The 20,878-nt window shown below is 35.2% G+C and overlaps 1 protein-coding gene across 17 annotated transcripts in view; it reads left to right on the forward strand.

Moving 5' to 3' along the window:
• CAMK2D (calcium/calmodulin dependent protein kinase II delta) overlaps positions 1–20,878 on the forward strand; it is a 348,954-nt gene that overhangs the window by 260,888 nt on the left and 67,188 nt on the right. For 11 of the 17 annotated variants that reach the window (XM_077142467.1, XM_077142469.1, XM_077142461.1 and 8 more), the window contains exons 5-7: positions 3,140–3,205; positions 6,167–6,239; positions 16,889–16,991. In XM_077142467.1, the coding sequence (XP_076998582.1) occupies positions 3,140–3,205; positions 6,167–6,239; positions 16,889–16,991 (242 nt within the window). Of the gene's footprint in view, positions 1–3,139; positions 3,206–6,166; positions 6,240–6,269; positions 7,268–16,888; positions 16,992–20,878 lie in introns of those variants that run through there. The other 6 variants (XM_077142472.1, XM_077142473.1, XM_077142475.1 and 3 more) reach the window with 3 other exon arrangements.

Consider the following 20,878-nt stretch of genomic DNA (forward strand, 5'->3'; position numbering starts at 1 on the left):
AAACTGAGGCAAACACCGATGACACTGAAGGGAGAAGTAGGTCCTCTACAATAATTGGAGATTTCAGTGCATCACTCTCATCAATGGATAGAACATCTAGATAGAGGATCAGTAAGGAAAGAGATTTTGAATAGTATGATAAATGAACTAGACTTAACAGACATTTACAGAACATTACACCCCACAATGGCAGGATACACATTTTTCTCAAGTATTCATGGATCATTCTCCAGGATAGACCACATGTTGGATCAAAAAGCAAGTCTCAATAAATTTAAAAAAATCAAAATTATACAAAACACTTTCTTAGATCATAATGGAATCAAGTTGGAAATCAATAACAGGCAGAAGGCTGGAAAATTCTCTAGTATTATATGGAGGCTAAACAACACATTGTTAAGAATCCAATGGATCAAAGAAGAAATAACAAGAGAAGTCGGTAAATATCTCAAGTCAAGTGAAAATGAGAACACAACATATCAAAACTTATGGCATGCAGCAAAATCAGTGCTAAGAGCAAAATTTATTGCCCTAAATGCCTATACTAAAAAAAAGAAAAAAGAGCAAAAATCAAGGAACTAACTGCGCACCTGGAGCAAACAGAAAAAGAACAGCAAACTAACGGCAAAGCAAACAGAAGGAAAGATTAGAGCAGAAATAAATGAAGCTTAGAACATGAGAACAATAGAGAGAAGAGGATCTACTTCTTCCTTCAGTGTCATCAGTGTCTGCCTCACTTTTGGGGCACTCTGGCTTGATGCACAAATATTTACAATTTTTATGTCTTCTTAATGAATTGCCCCTTTCATTAACACATAGTGTCCTTCCTTGTCTCTTTTAATTCTTATACATTTGATGTCTATATTTACTGAATATAGAAGAATACAGAAGATAATTCTTTGAGAAAATCAAATCAATGGATGCTTAGCTTAGGCTGACAAAAGGTTGGGGTGGGGGGGATACAAATAAACTCAGAAATGGGAGGGGGGACATAAGTACTGACCCATAGAAATAAAGGAGATAATGTAAGGATATTAAGAACTGTATATTAAAAAACTAAAAACTTAGATGAACTGGATAGCTTCCTAAAATAGCATAAACAACCAACACTGACTTGAGAAGAAACAGACCTCAGTAAACCAGTTATAAGTAGATTGAATCAGTCGTCAAAAACCACCCAAAAAAGGAAAAGTTCAGGACCAAATGGCTTCACATGTGAATTCTACCAAGTATTCAAGAAATACCAATCCCACTCAAACTCTCCAAAAGAAATTGAAGAGGAGGGAAAGCTAACTAACCCATTCTGTGAAGCCAACATCACCCTAATGCCAAAACCAGACAAAGATACAACAAGAAAAGAAAATTACAGGCTTATCTCTTTCATGAATATAGATGCAAAAGTCCTTAACAAAATACTTGCAAATCGAATCCAGTGGCACATTAAAAGAATTATACACCATGAACAAGTGGATTTTATTCCAGGTATGCAAGGCTGGTTCAACACAAGTAAGTCAATTATTGTAATACACCACATCAGTGTATCAACACATGGTAAGCACTCAGTAAATGTTAGCTATTATGTGGCTATTACATTAGCTATTAGCTATTATAAAGCTGAAAACTCCTTTTCAAATCAAGCCAGATCATAGCAGAGGAAGAAATGACTGATAAATACAAGAGAAAACATTCACTTCACTAATAATGAAGAGATTCATATTGACACAAATTTATTCATATTGACACCAGTTAAATATGTTTTTTTAACTGATGATAATCAATGTAAGTAATCATGTGAGCCGATGGACACTTTCATAGTATTTGTAGTAACCATTTTGGAGGGCAGTTTGCACTGTCTTTCCAACAAAATTTTGAATGTGGATAAACTTTGATCTAGAAATTTCACTTCTAAGAATTTATCCTCTGGAAATACCCTCAAATACAGAAATATTTGTGTGCACATACATGCATACATATCCTTATTCATTGCTATGGTATTTTAAATATGGAAAAATGTTTCTGTCGTGAAATGGTACCTATAATTTAGTGTAAAATAAACACTATTGACCTATGAACCTATATGTATTGCATGATCTTTTGTGAGAAAAGAATGTGTTTGTGTGTTTGTGCTTTGCAGGGGGGGGGGGAAAGTATGTACGTTTAAAGCTACCCATTAAAAAATTTGCAAGAATATGCATAAAACTTAAAATTATTTTATCTGGGAGAGTGGAATCGAAGTGTTGGTTAGAAGTACTTATACATTTCCATATTGTTTGAATTTTACTAGAAACCTATAATTGAACTTAAAAACCTGGGCATTTAAAATAAATCCTACTCCATAGAAACAGTGGTTAGAGAATTCTAGCCCCAAAGCAGTAATCTTTTGGTCCTTGAGAATAAATGAACCTCTAAGATGGCCACATTTTCTTATTTAGAGAACCTAGAGACTCAGGATTTAAAGGAATTTCCCCAAGTAATCAAATCCAGTTGAGGAGTTGTAAGAAACTCTGTACTTAAAGTGAGCAGACACTTATGCCTCTTTCCTAGTCAACAAGGTACTGCTGCTGCCTTCCAGGGCATTCCCAAGATTTCTGTCTTTGTTCACTGGCAAATACATGGAACATAAAAGGAATCTTGGTGCTTTACAGAGAAACTGAAACATGTAACCCAGAAGCACTAGGTAGTTTGCAGGGCAACCTCTAACCCATAGGGCATGTTCCTGGCAATTGAAAAAATACCTTCCTCCAGCGACACACAGCCTGCAAACTCAAACTCAACAACCATGATATGTATCATCTTCCATTTTTGTTCAGAAAATACTCCCAAACTGTTCTGCACACTTTGACCTCAATTAATATTTGGCGAGTTGAAGCAGTGTGTGTAAGAGACACTACTAAATATATTTGTGGCACACAAAATATTGCGTGCTCAGGATCTCATGATACGGACAGATAGAAAAAAGATGGAAATGTGTAGATTCATTTACATACACATATGTTTGTATGTTTCATGATAATTGTAAAATATTTTGGGTAATAATTTCAAAAATAATCTGATAAAATATATATGAACATTGCTAGCAAACTTAACGGTGCTTAATTTTTTTTCTTTTTAAATATAAATATCTTGTTTGTCTTCACAGAGTGACTGGAGGTGAATTATTTGAAGACATAGTGGCAAGAGAATATTACAGTGAAGCTGACGCCAGGTAAGTGACTTGCCTTGGACAAGTTACAAGACTCAACATTCAACTGATGTTTGTTTGATCTATTTCTTCAAAATCCATCATGAGACAGATCTCATACTACCAGCTTGGACTTCTCATTATCAGTCCCTTTTAATTATGCCTCTTTCCCTCGAGGATCTCCAGGGTGATTGTTAAAAAAAAAAAAAAAGTTTATAAATATGACCAAGACTTTATTTTTCTCTAGCATTTAAAGTTCGAGTGCATCTTTAAAAAAACAAAGGAAACCAACAACAACAAGGACAAAAGCCTAACTGGAATGACTTCTGCTGAAGAAATAAACTTTCTTAGCTAAAATTAGAGATCAAAGATTGAGATCCTCTAGTCCTACTCAACCCACTGTGGTAGCCGCTAGTCACATGTGGGTATTTCAATTTCAGTCTCAATGAGCAGAATTAAAAGTTGAGTTTCCTGTTGTGCTGGTCACATTCCAAGTGCTTAGTAGTCACAAGAGACTAGTGGCTACTGACTGCACAGAGCAGATCTAGGATATTTCCATAATCACAGGAAAGTCTCTGAACAGTATGTGTCTAGTCAGAGACTAAAGAAACAGCCCCACTGATTTCTTCCAGCATTATTATTAGCAGTTTAACTCTTTGGAAATTTTTGTCTAATTTGAAACTTCCTAGACGATACAAAGCAGTGTTTTTGGCGTGAACAAACACAAATCCACTTACTTGTTAGTTAGACTATATGGTTTAGATTTTCCTCTGTGTTCTTTATATATAGTCTATAATTGGCACATATTTTGGAAAATCTATTCCTGAGCACTTAGATCATCATTAGCAATACAAATGTCATGAAATGACGTGAAAATTCAATTACTGACCATTCTCTAATGTTTTCAGAGATTCCCAAGGCTTTCTATTCCCACTTACCCTGACCCTCAGCAAATACCTGCTGATACTGAGGTTGTCCCCCCTGCCCCACTCCCCCTTACAGCACATACACACACAGTCACACCTCTAAATTTCTAATTTCTCTTCTTGGTTTAATTCCATTGTTTATAGTATTCAACGAATCTATCTGTACATGACTGCACTCTAATTTTTTAATGGAATTTTTACTGCCAACATCAAATAAAAAGTTCTGTGTGACTTATATTGTGCTGAGTTGTCACTTGCTCGATTTTCCCCAAATCTTATCAATAGACCTCTGAAAAGAGGCTTCTGAGCAGCCTTGGAAGCAGCTATTTGCCCACTATACGAGAAAGTAATACATTTTTGTCAAGGCATTAAGAAAGTTGGGGAATTTCGTTTGTTCTTTTGCCTCTCAAAGCTATATAAGCAGATTATTATTGTGTTTGAAAAATATTGGTTGAAATTAAAATAGAGACTTTTCACTGCTGAAGAGCCCAGTAGATTAAAGGATAGACTTATGGGTTGCATGCTTATGTTAAGTTTGGGAATTAAAATTAAGGAGAAAAACATCCTCTTCCCGACTACAAGCATAAAGAGATATTTCTCAAGTAGTTTATAAAAGTCTGTTTTCTTACTTGTCCTCAAAAAGCTAAGAATTAAATGCATTCTCCTAAATGAAAAAATGGCAAAGATAATCTAATATGCAGTATTGTTTATTTCTTTATTTTCAGTTATTCCCTAGGCCCAATAACTTGTACATTTGGCTTCAGAAGGGAAAGGGAAATAACCCTAAAAACTACTACAAAGTTGAACATCATTATAGAATGAAATAAAAAGTCATATGATTTTAAAATATAATTACCATACCAATAAGCTATGCAGTCAAAAACAACCACTGTGATACAGTTTTCATAGTACTGTGACAAGAGTTACAGCTTGAAAACCACAATCACATCAAGTTTTTTATATTTACATTATCAAAATCAGATGATTTTTTTTAATCTCGGAATTTACTTTGGAGATATATCATTTTATACATGCAGTGGTTGAAAATGTCCTTATATAACAAAATGTTTACTTAATTCTTAAGTAAATGAATATAGCTCTGTACATAACATGCATTTGAATTGCAAAGTATACTTGTACAAAATTCATCAATGTGACATGTTCTACATTACTGTATGTCAGATGGCAACTCTTGGGATGCTATAGCTGCCAATCAGTGATTTCTCCCCTCTAATCTAACTGACAGTCTATTGGACTTCAGTGATCCTTTAATAAAAATAGTATAAATTGTGCATTTTGACACACAGGCAAAACTTTTCTTTCATTGAGAAATGTGGAAATGTGTTTAACAATTAGCATGCTTTGATGTTTTTTAAATTTTATTATTTTTATTTTTATGAAGTTCCTTAGCCCTTCCCCAGAGTATTTCTATACACCACAGAGGGGGTTGTTTTATGGCATGAGTTTACTTTAAATTCTCCCTCTTTATTAAAAACTTGCATCAGTTTTCCTATTAACATATTGTACAAGCAGCACCACATCTAAATCAAAATTGTGTAAATGTGTCCCTCCATTTTTTTAACCCTTGTTCCACCTACCACTTCATCTGTGTTTACCCTCTTGTTTCAACACCTATGTTTAATTGTGACCTCAGATTTTAAACAGTTTAGATGTGTATGAGAAAAACCTATAAATAATTTTATATATCTGAAGAATTTTCCCAGAACATTTTGGGAATTACTTATAAATTTTTTCCTGATTTTGGAAATTTCAACTTCTGTACACTGATGATTTAACTTATTGACTTGCAACGAAAAACACAGCTCAAATTGTTTTGTCTGAACATGTCACAAATTCTATGTTGGATGTCATTTTTGTTAGAACCAGAGTTAGCTTTATTCAGCCTTATTTAATTCCAGTGTAAAGCTAAAAAATATGTGAAAAATATAATTTCTGTTTGTTTGTTCGTTGTGTTTTAACTTTCCTTTTATTTTGTATTGAATGTGATTATGTGCCTTTAAAATGTTCTCCCTTCCATTCTGCCCTTGTATCTTTGCAGTCATTGTATACAGCAGATTCTAGAAAGTGTAAATCATTGTCACCTAAATGGCATAGTTCACAGGGACCTGAAGGTCAGTATATGGAGTCCGTACATCTGAACCAAAGGAGTTTTTGTTTTGTTTTGTTTTTTCTGGGGAAAGGGCAGAGGGTGGTTATTTAAAATGGTTCCCTTGCCTTTGCCCAACTCTTCCCTAAAATGACTAAATGATAAAATGATAATGCATGATGCCTCTTTCAGTTTGCTCATCTACAGGCTACACATACATCATAGCGAAAGGGAAAGGCAATACTAAGAATATTGACCTGTTCAGGTTCCAAGCAGTAAACCACGACAGGCAGTTTGGAGACGGCTTTCCTGAATTGTTCCGCGTTTGCTGGGAGATGAACTTGGGCTGTGATGTATGTCTGCCTGTAGATTTAAACACCACTTCTGTTCTGAGACCATGGGTTGCTGTAGCAGAACAACTGGTTGCACATTGCTCCGTTTGAGTCCGATGAACCCTCAGGCAAGAAATAATAATTTGCCAGCTAAATTAAAGCATACGAAGTTAATGATTTATCAAAAATTCATGATGTGATCTAATTTGACCTTAATGGTGCCTTGCCTGCCGGTGTTATAGCTTTTGATATGATACAAGAAATGTAGGAGAGAAAAGGGAAGCATTTTTGCATGTGGGAGGGGGTGGCAATGGAGAACAACAGCTATAAAAATTGCATTTGTGTACCAGTTCATTTCTTATGAGAATTTATAACCAGGAAATGAACTCTTTTGAATTTAATGAAATATTTTCAAGATAGATTGTTCTAGAGCAAGTGGATCCCACATTCTGGCACATATTTTGGAAGATCCTGATTGTTCTGAGGTAGTAGTCACTCTGCTTGAGCAATATGCTTTCGTTACTGGAGGTGGTAAAATACATCCCCAGTTGTCTGCTAGTTTTGCACTTTGACCCGGTCTCTCTGAGGGTATACAGACAGTGAGTGTAAGCTTGGAACTAACACACGCCCCCTGGTGTTTGCATGCAGTCATTGCATTCAGCAGATCCTGGAGGCTGTGCTACACTGCCATCAGATGGGCGTAGTCCATCGCGACCTGAAGGTGAGTAATGCTGCTGGAGAAGATAAACCACCACACAATCCCTAATGACTGTTCAGCTGCAATTATGCCGGTAAAGGCAAAAATGGGAGCAATCAAGTTGTGTGCACTCATTCCAACGCATTACAAAAGCCCTTTCCCTCACCACAATCTCTCTTATTTCATCTCTTCTCTAAAATACACTTGAGACTTGAATAAATCTCGTTTATCCAGGAGAAATAATTTCCTAACATTAGCAATAAATAGGTTGCTCGTTTTTTCCTCCTAATGTAACGTTGTTTGTGACTGCAGTAGGAACCGAAGTCTCTTCATCTTAAGCGTGTTCTATGGACATTGATCAAACATATTATTTTACATTCATATATGCCTAATTTTATGGAAATATTTATCAAAAGTATGAAGTGCATAGAGATATAATTAATAAGTACAACTTCTAGCCCAGATGTTTGGGTACTAAGGAAATCCATTTTGGACTCTAAAGTTCTCTTTCCCTTAACGTTAGCCCTAGGAATTCTGAGGATGCTGAGGTTTCTTGGTTCCTTATTGATTTATATGCCTAGGAACCATGATATGGCTGTCTTTTAAGAACCAGAGATGGCAGAAAAGTAAAACAAATTTTATCTAAAATAGTATTTATGTAATATATACATGTAAATTCACAGCTCTTCTGTATTCATAATCTCCTATGAATGTCCAACTAATACTTTTAAGACTTCACTTAGCATCTGATGACAGTGAGAAAAAGAAATTTTTAGATCATTAGAAATGAAATAGTATTCTCAGCATCCTAGATTTATTTGTGGAATTTCAAAGAAATAGTGAAGATCTAGACATCTCATTGAAAGAAAACTGCTAGTGGGCGAAATAGCCAACGTGAGCACTCCGTAGTTAAGATTCTTTGTTTCTGAAACTTCAGCATTTTCCAGTTTTCAGGCATCAGTACAAAGATGGCAAAGGGTAAATTAGAATATCTTGAACTATGTGTGTTTCATGGGAGGCTCTAGACTGAATTTTCACATGCAGACTTCACTAGCATTAAAATAAATTGTAAATATGTCGTTTTTATTAATTTAATATGTTCTCAACGTATGGGTCTCTAAAGATCCCTAGCAAGTTAGACGGAGATGTTTTCTAGAATCTTTCTTTGATTGCAGTCTAATTCTGAGTGCCTTCTATATCTAAAGCAAGATTTGGTTAAGACCATTTTCTTCTGGAAAGCCAAAATAAGACCATGTACATTTGCTAACACTTGTCAAATTTATCCTTTTATATGAAGAAAAGACAATATATCCTTTGAAAACTCATGTCTTTGGAGATCACCTCAAAAATTCCTTACTAGCTATGTATGAGTTCCCACTTTTTAACTCTCAAAACTGATAGTACTACTTTCCTTATTATGTGAACATACATGGTCCTGTGCATTATTAGTTCTATTTTAGCAGAGACTCTCTGTATGAAATTTGTCATTTGAATCATTTTATTCCATACTATAGAAGTGTAGTCTAAAAGTCAAGGATGAAAAATGTGAATTCTCTTACTTGACTTTTAAATATACTTTGTAGGAGCATAATACTGGATTTCTGTAAGTGTCCATACTCAACTGTGCCCTTCAAAGACTGGATATAAGCAGTCTTTAAACAGAGGAGGCAGTAGGCCTAGCGCTTGAAAACTTTTCTCATGCGTGAGCTAAACAGAAGTCAAAAATTAAAACTACAGGTAATGATTTCTAGGGAGGTTTACCACCAGAAGAAGTGCTTGGTCAGCCGTCAGGCTTTTCACTGGGGAAAAAGGTGTTTTGCTCTGTTCTTCATTCTGATCTTGAGAGAAGACTGAGCTGTTCCCCCCAACAAAAGCATCTTCTGGTAGCGCTTGTTATTTTTTCTGTAATTGTTATCTTAGTTTTTTTCAAATTGTTGGTTCAGATAGAATTCTGCTGAGCCTGGTTCTCTAGTGCTTTTTTTAATAGGCATTTCATAAACATATTAAGAAAGTCCAACACTTATGCAGTAGAGGCAATATATGTACACCTTGAGTGTGCTGAATTCCTGGTTTTGTTTTGTGTCTTTTATATGCACCATGTATACTTTATCTGATTAATAAACTGCTTCTAATAGCATATTTAACAAAATACTAAAATCAGAGAGGATATCAACTGCTGAAATTTCCTATTGCCAGGCTTTAAACAAAAAGTCGCCTTTGCTATTCTTATGTCACGTATTTTTGTTTCCATATCTCAATTCATGTATTAATGTATGTCTGATAGAGATGTCTGTAATTTGTCCATACCATTGAAAGGAAAACACAGGGAGTGTTGTTTGCCATCATTATCAAAGGTATCTATGAGCATATGGATGCTATAAAATTTGTTTATAAGCTTCTCCTAGATTGACAGGTGTTTAACATTGTGTATTGCTCCACAGTATCTAACACAGTACCTTGTAGCTAGCAAATACATGTAAATCTTTGCAGCATATCCTTTGAATTTCGAAATGATGAAATTCAACAAAAAGTACATGTATAATATAAAAAGAAACATTGAATAAAATAGATTATTATGTTAATTAAAATTGAACAAAACAAACAGGATAAGATATCTTCAACATTAAGGTCACTCAATATTTGCCTAACTGCATTATCAGGACCTGGAGACAAGGCTGCGGTAGAGCAGGCAATTTCAGGATGTTCCAGAAACAAGGAATAGGAGGAAGTTCAGGGTGGAGGGATATTAGCAGAAAGAAAGTACATCTGTCGGTGCTCAGCAGTACCCACTGGATACAGGAAACACAGCCTTTGCCCAAAGTGTATCCAGAGGCAGGACAATAGGTATAGATCTGGAAAGACCCATGTAGTGTCAGAGAGTTCCAGCAATCGTAATGTAATTGTCGAACTCTAGTTCAAGGAAATGATTCTAGTCCTCAGGAGGGTTTAGGTCAAGGCAAAACCTTGGTAATAGCAGTGATCGCTTCCATTCATCAGGCAGTTACTGTGTATCATGCAGTGGGCTATCACATGAATCTTCACCACAGCCTTATGAAAAAAGACTCTGCGATCATCCCCTTGTTACATAAGGGGACATTTAGCAATGACCAAAGAACTTATTCAAGGTCATTCTGCTAATAAGATATGAATTGTATCTAAGCAATTTGTTTATCAGGGTGTGCATATTTAACTACTACCACTTCTCAGTTCAACTAGGTGAATGAATTGAAAACCTTTATACAGACCAAAGAATAACTCAAAACAATGATGGGAAATAAGTTTGCCAGCAGCATTAAAAATTATTTGGGAAAATGGTTCAAAGTTAGTGCATCAAATGATTAAAGTAGTCCTGCCTGTGGACATTATGGAGCTATATGCATTATGTGCCATTAGAACAAGATGTATTTGAGATATAATGTGCAGTAGAAGCAATATAATTTGGCAATAGGCTGATGTATGAAGTAAAAATCCCCTAGTCAGAAAATTAGTAATATGCCATTGGCCACAACCTTTCGGAAATGAGACATCAAGAAGAATAAAATGCTTTTGCTGTATTTAATTTAGACCACACCAAGACAATCAGTTAGGGCTGCTTAAAAATAGATTGCTTCTCAGGAGCAGAATGGTATAATTCATTGTTGGCTATTTGTGAAATGAGAGTATAAAGTTCAAGTATAAAAAGAGAAGAGCAAACATCTATCAAACATTTCCTGAGCACCCACTGTCCTAGCCATGAGTGTATATATTAAAGAATAAAATAAGAAAAGACTTTGCATACACGGAACAGTCCATTAAGTTGAGATAATTTTAAAGTATGTGAAAAACATATTGGTGATGTTCCTTACAGAAAGGAGGAGGTACTTAATCCAGAAAAAAAAAAAAAGTAAAAAGGAGACGGTGGTAACAAGAGACAATCCTAGATGTCACAAGAAATAAAGGAACATCAGGTCAGATGTGCTCTCTAATTTAAAAGCCTGGAGAAAACAGTTTTTGTGAATCAGTTGATGGAAGAGTGTCAAAGGAGACAGCTATGCAGTTACACCCTTTCAAATATATATTTTTCACATGAATTAGTAAAATTTTTTACTGTTCATAGTATATCAGAAATGGCTTCTAAAAGATTTTATAAACACCTTTCTAGAAAGAAGGCTTCTATAGACACAGCCAAATCCTTTAGCAACAAATCAACACTGTGAAGTGCCTTAGTAAAGAATGCTGCTTGTCTTTGCTATTAGCCTACCTCCTGTGAAGCAATTTTATTTAATGGAAAAACAAAATAATTGGTAGAGGAATGCATAGACTGATGGATGGATGGACAGATAGAGATAAATAGGGAGATAGGTAGTTATAGAGAAGTAGGTTGGTAGAAAAAGAGAGAGTAGAAATTTTAATGAAGAGAATAATTCTGGAATTTTTTAGAGGAATTTTTTAGAATATTTAATGGTAATTGAATAAAATTTATTACCAAAAAAGAAAGGAGTTAGTGTCTGGGGAAAAAATGGCAAGCATTCTGTTAAATCCTTGTTAACTATATATACTAGATATACTAACTTGTGAATTCTACAGTTTGAATAATTTTAAAACAATAAAAATTCCACTTTTCTCTGAGCCAAGCTTATATAAAAGTATAAAGAATGTATCATTTGCGTATAATGTATATCTAGGTATTTTTAAAGTAAGCAATGAAGCTGATGGATTTAATGATGCATTCAGTCATTCTCGTGTTCTTTATTGATTGCCTAATGGATGTCAGGCAGTGGAGAAGCGGTAGATAACAGACACAGTCCCACTGGTGTAGTAGTTTGGTTATTTCAAATCTATCCAATAGTGTGTTCTGATAATGTGGAAATAAATCAAGAAACAACAATGGAATAAAGATTGATTGTCACTAACTTACTGATATATCCATGATGATAGAGTTAGTAGTTTCTGATTGTGAACTGACAATACATGCATCAGACTGGAAACTCCCTGTGCCTAGCACACAAATTCAGCCCCCCATTCCTATTGACTTTTGAAGTCTCTGGGGGAAAAATTAAAACTAAACTCACTTGTACCATGCACATGAATGAAACAAATGAGCTTGACATTCAAGCTTTTCAATTCAAGAAAAACTTCATTTAGTTTATTTCTAGGAGCTTGTTCACACCTCCTTTGGCAAAGGAGAAGTGACTGAAAACACACCAAAGCAGAGAATGGGTAACATCCTGTTGAAAGATTGAGACTTTCCAGTAGAGAAAAAGAACCTTAGACAATTTTTGCTCCTTAAAAAAAATAAATAATGCCCAAGGGAATGTGAGGATCAAACAATATGGAAAAATAAAATTAATAACTTGCTTTTTTTATAATTTCCATACATTTAAAAGCAGAAAAAAAATAAAATGCACAAGATTTTGTATCATATATTTATGTTCTTAATGACCATCTGGTTTTAGTGACTAAGTAGTTATTACATCTGGGTACAGATAAATCAGTGATATGACTAATGCTGAAGGTGACCACAGCCCTTGCTGAAACTGTTTCTTACTAAAGCTCAAGCTAATTTATAAATCCTCATGATGTGTTTATGAGATTTTTGAGAAGCAAGATCAAAAGTATATCTTTTTCATACATTTTCCTTTTGTTTTTCTAATTTGAATCAGATAGCAAATATTTTTGAGCACTTCACATTCTTCTAAAACTATCTTCCTTTTTAAAAATGAGTGAGTTGTTTTTATAGCCATCAAGAGGTATTTCCTCTAGCACACATCTTGGAAAGGAGAGAATCAGAAAATCTGACTTCAAGTCTCTGCTTCAATTTTTGGGCCTCCCTACCGCATTTAAAGGGACTTAGGTGACCTTATCCCAGGTCTTTTCTAATTCTAAAAGTAATTCCGTAACTTGCCTGGTTTCTTTGAGGTATGTGAACAGTTCCAAGAAAATTTCAAATAACAATTGAAGGAGTTGCCATCATATCCATATGGAAGTACAGAACAAAACTTGCCAACAGTTGCTGCTTATTACAGCTGATATGCTATAATTGGTTGTTGACACTGAGACCAGATGTCATGGAAAATCCTGCATCATTAGGAAGCAATGGGGTAGGGAGGGAACCTATATGTGAGAATGTCAGTAGGATCTATTTTAAAACCAATCTACAATGTTTGCATTGTAAGAATTTAGAGACAGTCTCAATGTAAAGAGACTAACATAATAGATTACATTTAGGTTCAGAGCACAGTCATTCCTCAAGTTATAAATATTCATTATACCTAATCTACTTAACTTAATAAGTGTTCTGCACTTTGAAATGACCAATGACACCAGAGTGTTATAGCTACTCACTAATGTGTCTATTGTCCCTGACAGAGGACTGGATTCTTGTGATAAAATCTCATTGGATTTCATCATTCCATATACTGTTAGGAGCTAGAATATTACCCTTGTGATGTTCCTTTGAAAGATGAAGGAATGAATAAATTAGCTCCAAGGCTCTGGGTTGTCCAGTTCACAAAGTTAAGAATAGTTAGAGTGAGAACATGATCCTAGATCCTCATCCTTTCTTTTTTTTGTTTTTGTTTTTGTTATTGTTGTTGTTTTGTTTCATCCTTTCTGTATCATCTGGCTGACCATTTCTCTCGTAGTGCTATGCCCCTTTGTTGACATCTGTGATTGTATTAGAAAATGTGTTTCTGATCTCACCTTTATCATTTGTTTTAGGGAATCAAAATAAGAGAGTAGTGGCAGATGAGAGTTTAGTGTTGATCCTTTCTAAGGATGTAGCGGCTAATTAGGTGAGAGCTTTTACTCTCAGCATTTGTGGGATATAACCACAAATTATCTTCCTTTCTACAGGCATTCAGAATCTGAACTAAACTGCCTGCTAGTGAACTTTTTTAATACAATATGTCTTTAAATTGGAGGCTATTAAGGAAAATCAAAATAAATATGCGTGTCCTAGTTAAATTTTGCTTTAGAAATTCATGGTGATTAAGCCTCCTACACCCTTGAAGAATAGGATAATTCAAACAAATATTTCAAAGACTTGTGTATAAATCAGACTTGTGTAATATTTTTGAGGCTTCATTGGTACTGCCATTTAAAGCACTCTGTGATGAAACATTTTATAAAGCAAATGATCCTTTAATAAAGTAAGAAAAATCCTATTTTTTCAGTTTACACTCCATAATTCTGTATTTTATGTTCCTAAAAGATATATACATAAACACAAATCCACTTCAGTGACATTAATTTCTATAGCTCTATCACTGCCTTGAGAGAGCCCTGTCTTTTCCTGTACATAACTGCAGCTGAACAGTCTTCATTGGTACAAAGTGAAACACTGATCCAGATGGATTTATTATTTTCCTGAATGACTCACAAGGTCGTACAGTGAGGTCTTCTAGGTCATCTCTGGTTAAGAATATATGCCCCAGTCATTCAGAGTTCATGCATGATAAAAATGGAAGGCATTTTGTTTACTCTGAATTGGCAGATACCTGGTTTCTTGGTTTTTAAAGGCATGATGCACATGGCCCTGCCATGAAGCTTTTTTTATTTAGCTATAAAAGCAAAAGCATCTTAAATTTTTTAAAAGTTTATTCATTAATGGCACCAGCATTTGTCCAAAATAAACTTCGATACAACTTGACTTACAAGACCTAAAAGAACTGATTTCTCAAGGGATTGGAACTCTCTCCTTGAATTAGTCTGAGGTTGACAAATTAGGATAGATGTGTATTAGCAGAGATCTCTGACATTTCAATTCCTTGAATGTGAAGGTCACCAAGAAATAGAATCAACTATTGCCTACAGTTTGGTGTGATTTTTCTATGTTAAGAAACCCCTCCTTGATTCAATTAGAAAATGAAATTAATATTCATAAAATTTATTAATATGGTAGACCATAAATTTTAGCTGTGAAAATGAAATGTCAAATATTAATAATAGAACATTATTCAATACTATATATTGATAGATAACCAGAGTTTCAAGTAATTTTAATTGTTAGTTTTTATGAATACTCGTTTCAGCATGGAGTTCTTTCATATTCATATGACATCTTCATCCCAAAGCCTAAATTATATTATTATGCATTTAATTGTTGAGTTAGTTCAAAAACCCTACCTATCAGCCCTAGAAAATCACAAAAGTTTCCTCACATTCACCAGTTGTCATAATAGTGATGAATCTGATGGCAGTGAGCAGCAGTAGCCTGAAGAAGTCTGGTACTTGATTAAAACTTACTTGCCCACACTCTGGATTCTTGTAGATTTAACCTAATTTCTTCTAAGTTCTGGTTATGGGTCTTTGCTAATTTGCATGGCTGGCTTAATTAATTAATAAATCAAATGCTGGTTGGGGCTGTGTTTACACAGGGTCAAAACAACCAAAAGAATCAATTAATCAAGTAAGAAAAAAATAGCCAATTCCATGAAAAATATGAAATAAGTTGTTTGTCAACATATAAATAATATAACTAACGTAATTGACTGGATTTTTAGATTTTCGGAGAATTGTTTTGGCACTTGTAGAGTCCAATGTTTCCCAACTTTTTTCAGTTCATGACACATCTCTAAATTTGCAGGGACTTATCCCAGGGTAGCAAGACTTTGACCCACTCTCCTATATATGTATATATTGGTATATATGTATACCAGTCTAGCCATACGTTCATCCAGATAACTGGATGTGTATAGACTTTTATGTATGAGCCTTCTTTTCCTGACCATTTTCTCCCTTCATTTCGTGAAGTCCACAGAGAGAATCAAGACTTTGCCTGGTGCTTATTTACAAAGCATGGATATGTCTTAAGGCACTGGTTGGGAAACAGTGGTATAAACACAGCCTTATTCCAAGACTGAGTAATCAGTCCTTGAGTAATGAAAAATACGCAGGAAAATAAAAATTTCTTTCTCTCATGGTGCTCGTAGATGTAAAAATAAACGTATAAGTAATGCTCTGAATCACACTTTAAAGAAATTTAGATTCTGTCAAATGAAATAAACTGGCTTAAAACGAAAAAACTAACTATAACATTTGGCAAATAGTGGTTCACTCTTTCTGCCTTTAAGGATAAACAGATTCTTAAAGACAGCAATTTTAATACATAAATCAGAGTAAGTCTCCAAAATTTGTAAAGAATTGTTTGGAAACATTGAAGAATCAAAATCACTACATTTTGGGTCCAAACTCTTGAAATCGACTAGGATTTAATTTGCACACTTTCATTTGCCAAATGTCTGTAGATTGGTTCAACTCTTGTTATCATTTTGCCAAGTTTCCTTCTGCTAAAAATGTCTAGGCTCTGTTGGGCTTCTAAGTCCGTTTCTGTGGCCAACTCTGGACCTGAAGTGGCCCTTGAAAGCATGTGAGCAGGTCAAGACAGGTGCTCCCATTCATTTGGTCTCTCCCCAAGTATATTCTCTCTTCTCCCCAGTATCTCTCCAGTACATTTATGCATCTGTCAGGGGCCTGCACACATGATAGTTTTTAATCATTTGCTAACCATATTATCCCCAGGATTTAGGAATGGCAGTCTCCGGGCAAGAGGACAATGCATGACATGTTTTCCCTTTCTAATCTTATAAAATGTTGCTGGTTTTGAATTGTCACTTAAAATAGGTTCTCACTTCAATCTCTTTTTTTTTTTCTTTCTAAATAAAGCCTGAGAATTTGCTTTTAGCTAGCAAATCCAAGGGAGCCGCTGTGAAATTGGCAGACTTTGGTTTAGCCATAGAAGTTCAAGGAGACCAGCAGGCTTGGTTTGGTGAGTAGGACCTCTCTCCTTTGTGATACTCTTCGTTTTCTGACTCCAGTCACATCACACTGCCTAACCAGAGTAGGATGGAAGTGTCCATCCTAACAACAACTGCATCAGTTTTAAGGTATTGGACATAAATAGGCATTTAAGTTTACTGACATTAAAGGCTATATAATCTATAAATAATTTAAGGGATAATATTAATAGAAGAGCAAGAACATATAAGAATTTTTTACTAAAAGATGAGTGAGGAAATGGACCCTGTACTAAGAATTAATAGAAGGATTCTGTATTCAAAGAGTAAGTGTTTTTTTTTGTTTCAGAGGAAATTTATTTTTCACATACAACCTCACAATGCCAAAACTGCGGTGTAAATATTAAGTACTCAGGAAACGCGGAAAGGTCACAATATTTGCTAATTAGTGATTTAAGTTTTTCCTTTTCAAAACATAGCATATACATATATTTCACATTCATTATCCTCTATTTCTCCAAATTTCTAATGTCCTCTCTGAAATTCGGATAGCTCTCAAATTTCTTCATGATAAAATTTCTCTTTCTTCACACTTAAGGAAGAAATTAAAATCCAGGTAAATTTGATCTAGTTTGTCTAACCAGGTTTATGTATTGTTCAGGATTCAGCCTGAGTAAATTATTTTATCCACTAATTTTCTTCTTCTCTCTGTCATTTCCCAGCATTAACTTATTTTCATGCAATATTCTAAAATATAAGCTCTCCCCAAGCCTCAGTCTTAATTCTCTTCTGATTTTCAATGTTTTGCAGTTAGATCATCTTTTTAAATACCCTCCACTTCTGATCCCTTTTCTTCTGAACAACAGTGATAAACAATAGAGAAGGAGAACTCAGAAAGTACTTGCTTCGTTTGCTTTATGTGCAAGCACTTCTCGGTCTCCCTGCACGTACCCAGTCCCTAAGACGTGCACATCGCTACCCAGCTTCACCAGGTCCTCTCGGACATGCCCCGGCTGGTTTGTGGAAGTGGATGTTACATAGCTTTCCTCCGTTTCCTATGCCAACAGTGTAATTCCGAACCCCGTTTTCTGCTTGTCCAGTTTTAGCAGTACCTAACTGGTGCCCTTATCTGTGATCCCTCCGAGGTTTATACCACCTTCTACCTTCAGTCTCTCCTCACCACTGAGATGGATTTAGTACCTCCACACTTGGCATTTGGTTTGTCATATATTGTCACGGGGGATCCAACAGGAAGTAATATGGCTTATTGTACAGATAAGCAATGCAATTACTAAAGATATTAAAATTCAATAGAAGGTCCTGCCCCTCATGGAGCTGCTTCTGAGATGCATCAGTCACCACTTACAATGCGGAATGGGACACAGGCATGCATGAGGTGTTTGGAATCACAACAGAGGAAATACAAAATCTACTCTTGGGAAAGCTTCAACAAGGAGATGACACTCAGCTTCACTAATGGATGGCTGGATGATTTACTCCCTGGCGTTCAAGGGTATAATGGCACACTTGACAGAGAGATCAAAACCTGCAAAGACTCAGAGGCATGAAACTACTTATTTTCTATTTCAGGAGTAACAAAAGTTTGATATAGCTAAAGTATACTGAGATGGGTGGTAGTAAATGAGTCAGGAATGGATTGTATGTTCTTTTGAGGGATTGACTTTGTCTTAGAGTTGTCAGGGTTGTAGTGAAAAATGTTGAGTAGAGAGTGACATAATCTGGCATATGTTATATAAAGATGGTTTGGGTAACAGTGTAGAGGGTGGTTTAAGGATAGTTGGCCTGGCATGCAAGGAACCAGTTAGGGTGATAGAGTTAGGGATGATGAGAGTTTGAAGAAGGGAACATATAAGAGCAAGCTCCAGATAACCATGAAGAACTGACAAGGACTTTGAATGCTAAAGGACTCTCTTCAGAACAGACACAGGCCCCAGACATTGGATTCATAAACGGGACTCTAGACCTGGTAGAAGAGAAGTTCAGTTTTATAAAAGCAAAGCAACATCACACTTCATGAAAAACTTGGGATATGAGGCAGGATACCAAAATAGGCACTTAGACCCAGGAATGTAATTGCCAGAACTGGCTACAGGATAATGACTGGATATCAGGATTAGAACAGAAGAAACCTTATTGTCAGAACTGAGGCTCAAAATTAACATCAGCAACTTGGCTTAAGGATTATTAGAGAGTCTCTCCTGGAGATTCTTAAGAACTAACCAGTTCTTTAAACTAGGGCTGACTAGATGTGGAGAGAGAAAGAAGATAGAGGCTGGAACCCCCAGGGTGCCGCCAGGCCCCTGTTCTAACACCCCAATGTGCATTGTGTTCCAGTTACTGAGTTCTGCGTTTATATGCTCACAAGCTGTCAAAAGGCATGACTGTGTAGTGGGAAAAAATGCTGCTTTTTGAATCAAAATAACTGAGTTTTTATCTTGGCTCCGATTTTTAATGGCTGTATGATATTGAGCAAGCCACTTTAACTCCTTGAAGTCAGTATCCTCTTTTCAATGGAGATAATAAACACATAGGACTACGATGAGACTAAGTGAGGTAGCTGATAGGAAAATGCCTGGGTTATGAAACATGGCCAGTAAATTTTCTTGGTATGAAACACCATGTCTCATCTATTTGCTTATTCAGAGAAAGCCTTTGGATGAATGAGTGAATGAGAGACTGAATATATCAAGTTAGTGAAAACACAGCATCCCAAGAAATGGTGCAAATTTTCAAACTGGGATAGTTCATTTCTAAAAGCAAACTGAGCTCAGAGACACAATAATAGATCAGGAGTAAACTGATCAGCGTGGTGCTATCAACATTAAGTTCTTCTTAAGGTACCTATTAGGGCAATGACTTTTAAGTTGTATATTTAATTCTAAGAAAATTTTGGAAGTATAGAAAAGCATAATTTATAAGCTTAAGGGAACATGGAAGTTTCTTTTTTTGTGAGCTTAATTCCGCTTACCCTCAAATCCATGTGGTCACCTAACTGAGGGAAGAAGAGGCATGCATACAATGTTCCATTTTCCTTTTGGATATACTGCCAGATATATTTTAGATATTAGGAGAAAGGGCATGTTTTAATATGAATGACTTTAATTTTTTTTCATTATTATCTGACATCATAGTATGTGACTGATTAATTTTATCTTTTAAAATTTAATATTAGCATTTGAGGGAGAGGAAGCTTAGTTACTTAAATCAAAGAACAGGAGTCTTTCTTCATTATAGGTAATGCCAAAACTTGAGAATTTTGCATAATTTTATATATGTATATGTGAATGCCTATTATAAAAAAAGATAAAACTATACAAGGTCTTATAGAAATCTTTTTAAATGTCACTTCTAAGTCCAGAATATGCTTGTTTCTTTTTTCTATATTCATTTCTCTCTTCCTAACCCAGGGATCTATTTGAATATTAGCCAGAATTACTAGAAGTAACACGCTATGTCAGTACACTTGCTAAGGTGGCTAGAACAGTTACCAAATAGAAATATCCAAACAGCCTTTTCCTCCTGTAGCACCAGAAATTCTATTTGCAATATGCTTCTAGCTTTTTATTGTTGCTAGAAAAAAAAGGATGACTGCTGTGATCACTTATGGAAGGACTACTTAACTATGTGTTTGCTTGTTATGCCTCCCTTTTTTTAAAATATTAAGGTTTTTAAATTATAATAGGTTGCAATATAACACTGGTTAATGGATACATTTCCAACAGTAAGTAATTGTTTTCTATTTTTTGTTCTGATATTACTATTGACTTTTCAGAATGAGAAACATACACTATCCCTAAACAATCAAGCTCTCTTTAATCTACCCCTTGGTAACATATGTGAAGATATATCTGGATTGTTATGAGTTTAATCTCCCTCTAAAGAAAGCCTGATCTATTTT

This window comes from Tamandua tetradactyla, chromosome 24 (assembly GCF_023851605.1).
Source record: "Tamandua tetradactyla isolate mTamTet1 chromosome 24, mTamTet1.pri, whole genome shotgun sequence".
Classification (NCBI taxonomy): Eukaryota; Metazoa; Chordata; class Mammalia; order Pilosa; family Myrmecophagidae; genus Tamandua; species Tamandua tetradactyla.